The sequence below is a fragment of the Anarrhichthys ocellatus genome, unplaced genomic scaffold, assembly GCF_004355925.1.
Source record: "Anarrhichthys ocellatus isolate YVR2014 unplaced genomic scaffold, GSC_Weel_1.0 scaffold4274, whole genome shotgun sequence".
Classification (NCBI taxonomy): Eukaryota; Metazoa; Chordata; class Actinopteri; order Perciformes; family Anarhichadidae; genus Anarrhichthys; species Anarrhichthys ocellatus.
In genome coordinates, this window is record NW_022284248.1 from 1 (window position 1) to 2343 (window position 2343).

General features: G+C 43.8%; 1 protein-coding gene across 1 annotated transcript; it reads left to right on the forward strand.

Annotated features, from left to right (window-relative positions):
• Nucleotides 1-429: 429 nt before the first annotated feature.
• Nucleotides 430-2337, forward strand: LOC116379416 (Fanconi anemia group A protein homolog). The gene is made up of 6 exons (XM_031841376.1): nt 430-837; nt 1425-1518; nt 1615-1690; nt 1788-1932; nt 2006-2104; nt 2227-2337. The coding sequence occupies exons 1-6, from the start codon at nt 733-735 to the stop codon at nt 2323-2325; spliced, it is 618 nt and encodes a 205-aa protein (XP_031697236.1). The 5' UTR covers nt 430-732; the 3' UTR covers nt 2326-2337.
• Nucleotides 2338-2343: the final 6 nt, after the last annotated feature.

Consider the following 2343-nt stretch of genomic DNA (forward strand, 5'->3'; position numbering starts at 1 on the left):
AACAGGGGGGGGGCAATCACTTTTTCACACAGGGCCATGTAGGTTTGCATTTTTTCCCCCCCTTAATAATAAAAACCTTCATTTAAAAACTGCATTTTGCGTTTACTTGTGTTATCTTTGTCTAATATTTAAATTTGTTTGATGATCTGAAACATTTAAGTGTGACAAACATGCAAAAAAATAAGAAATCAGGAAGGGGGCAAACACTTTTTCACACAACTGTATATGTATGTATATGTATGTATATGTGTGTGTATGTATGTGTGTGTATGTATATGTATGTATGTGTGTGTATGTATATGTATGTATGTGTGTATGTATATGTATATGTGTGTATGTATATGTATGTGTGTGTGTGTATGTATATGTATGTATATGTGTGTATGTATATATATATATATGTATGTATAAAAATTATATCATGTATTATTGAAATCACATAAAAACTCATTTGAAAATAATAAACAAATAATTAAAGACTAAAAACGGCAAACAGCAGTTGAAATAAACAGCGGGCACCAATGAAACCCAAAGAAAGAACTGAAGTAATGATATATACATTTACACATTACACATCTGTTAGAAATGCATCCCAGATTTCTGTATTGGTGTCCATTATCCCCATTTGTTCTGTATATCAGACGTTCATATGAGGCGGTTTCTGATATCATGTGGGTAAACTGTATGCCATAAGTAATCATGAGTTTGTTCTTTATTACATAATCTCCAAACATGGATAAAAAATATGTTTACCTGCTTCATTTCTTTGTCCAGGTGCTTGTTCTTCTGCTCTTCCTGTGTGTTAAGGACCACCTGTCATCCCTCCTGTATCCACAGGTAATTCACCACTACCAATAACTAACCCAGATAATATCCACCAGCAGGCAGGTTGTGTTCAGGTGTAGACAGGTAGCTTAGTTATAACGTAATCATTTGTGAACTTCAGAGGTGTAACATTACAGACATGAGTGTGATATTGATCTTCTCATCTAACACTCAGTCATAAAGCACAAAAGCATATTTCCCAAAATGTTGAACTATTCCTTTAAAGGGCCAGACCATATCTACCAGCGTGACGAATTAGACGCCATCTAGCGGAGAGGTCCTGCCAATAAATCCCCTAAATGCTACACGCCGGCCCTTTAAGATAATGCAAAGGTTCTGTACATTTCAGCTGCATAAAAACTCCCTGAGGAACAAACTTCACCTCACGTTTACTAAGTTTCAGCTTCAAGCAAAGCCCCGAAACTGTGCGACACAAAGGACCTCAAGACATGCGTTTGCCAAGTACACAAGTAACATTTTCCCAAATGATTTGCCCAAAACATCTCCCATATAGCCCCATCTAGCGGTAAAGCCTCTAAGCACACCAGCTGCCTCTTTTGCTTCTACTACAGTCTCTGTGTGTAATGTTCCGTCTGCAGGAGAGGAGCCTCCAGACAGACACAGATCTCTGCAGCGACCTTCTGCTCGCGTTAGTGGACTCGGCAGACTGGCTGCTCGTCTTCCAACCAAACGGTACATTGTTTAATCTTCTCAAAAACCACGTCTCGGTCCACTCTGCAGGCTCAACATTAAATCTAACAGCCGTTTGTTTTCTTTCTAAAACTCAAGAACGAGGCGTTTACCAGCCGATCGCCATGGTGACGTCAGATGAGCTGAACCGACTGATGCCGTGGGCCTTCTACAGGTTAGTTCTTTGTTTACCATCATGTTGTCACTTTTAGACTCTAGATACGACCTGTAGAGGTTAGACTGTTACAGCAGTTCTTAATGTGTGCGTTTAGCCTGCTGCTCCAGCAGAGTGCCGAGCTGCTGCGGAGAGCGGCGTGTTGTCCGGGCTTCCTCCACACCTCCGTCCTCTGCTACGTCGCTCTGCTGCAGCTCTTCCTGGAAGGAGACGCGCTCACGCCGGCTGGCCAACCCGATCAGGTGACCGAGCCGCAGATGATGTGGTTTATTTCAGCGTGGCATAATTCAAACCATTCAAATTTGTTTTTGTCAGATGGAGCCTTTCCGGATTCTGAGCCATGCCAAGCAGTTTCTCCTGAGAGTGATTCCGCAGACGCCTCCCACCGCTCTGTCCTCCAGCCGACTCAGACAGGTAACCAACACCCGCATGCCTCTTTTTTTAGGATCTTCTGCTGACAGCATTCACTCTACTCTCTGTCTTCCGTGTCATCTCTCTGCTGATGGGTCTCTCCCCCCCCCCCCCCCCCCGTCCAGCTGGAGTCCCAGTGCGCAGACCTGGACCGCGAGGTGGCATCGGCTCTGTCCGTGCACCTGGACCCTCACAGCCTCAGCCCAGAGATGGACTTCCTCTGAAAAAGCTGTGGCGTGCCC

Excerpts from the sequence above, each read along its gene's own strand:
- LOC116379416 (XM_031841376.1), top strand. The coding sequence starts at position 733 with ATGGATAAAAAATATGTTTACCTGCTTCATTTCTTTGTCCAGGTGCTT. Across the intron at positions 1,691-1,787 it reads ATGCCGTGGGCCTTCTACAG|CCTGCTGCTCCAGCAGAGTG; the intron begins GTTAGTTCTTTG and ends GTGTGCGTTTAG. Across the intron at positions 2,105-2,226 it reads CCTCCAGCCGACTCAGACAG|CTGGAGTCCCAGTGCGCAGA; the intron begins GTAACCAACACC and ends CCCCCCGTCCAG.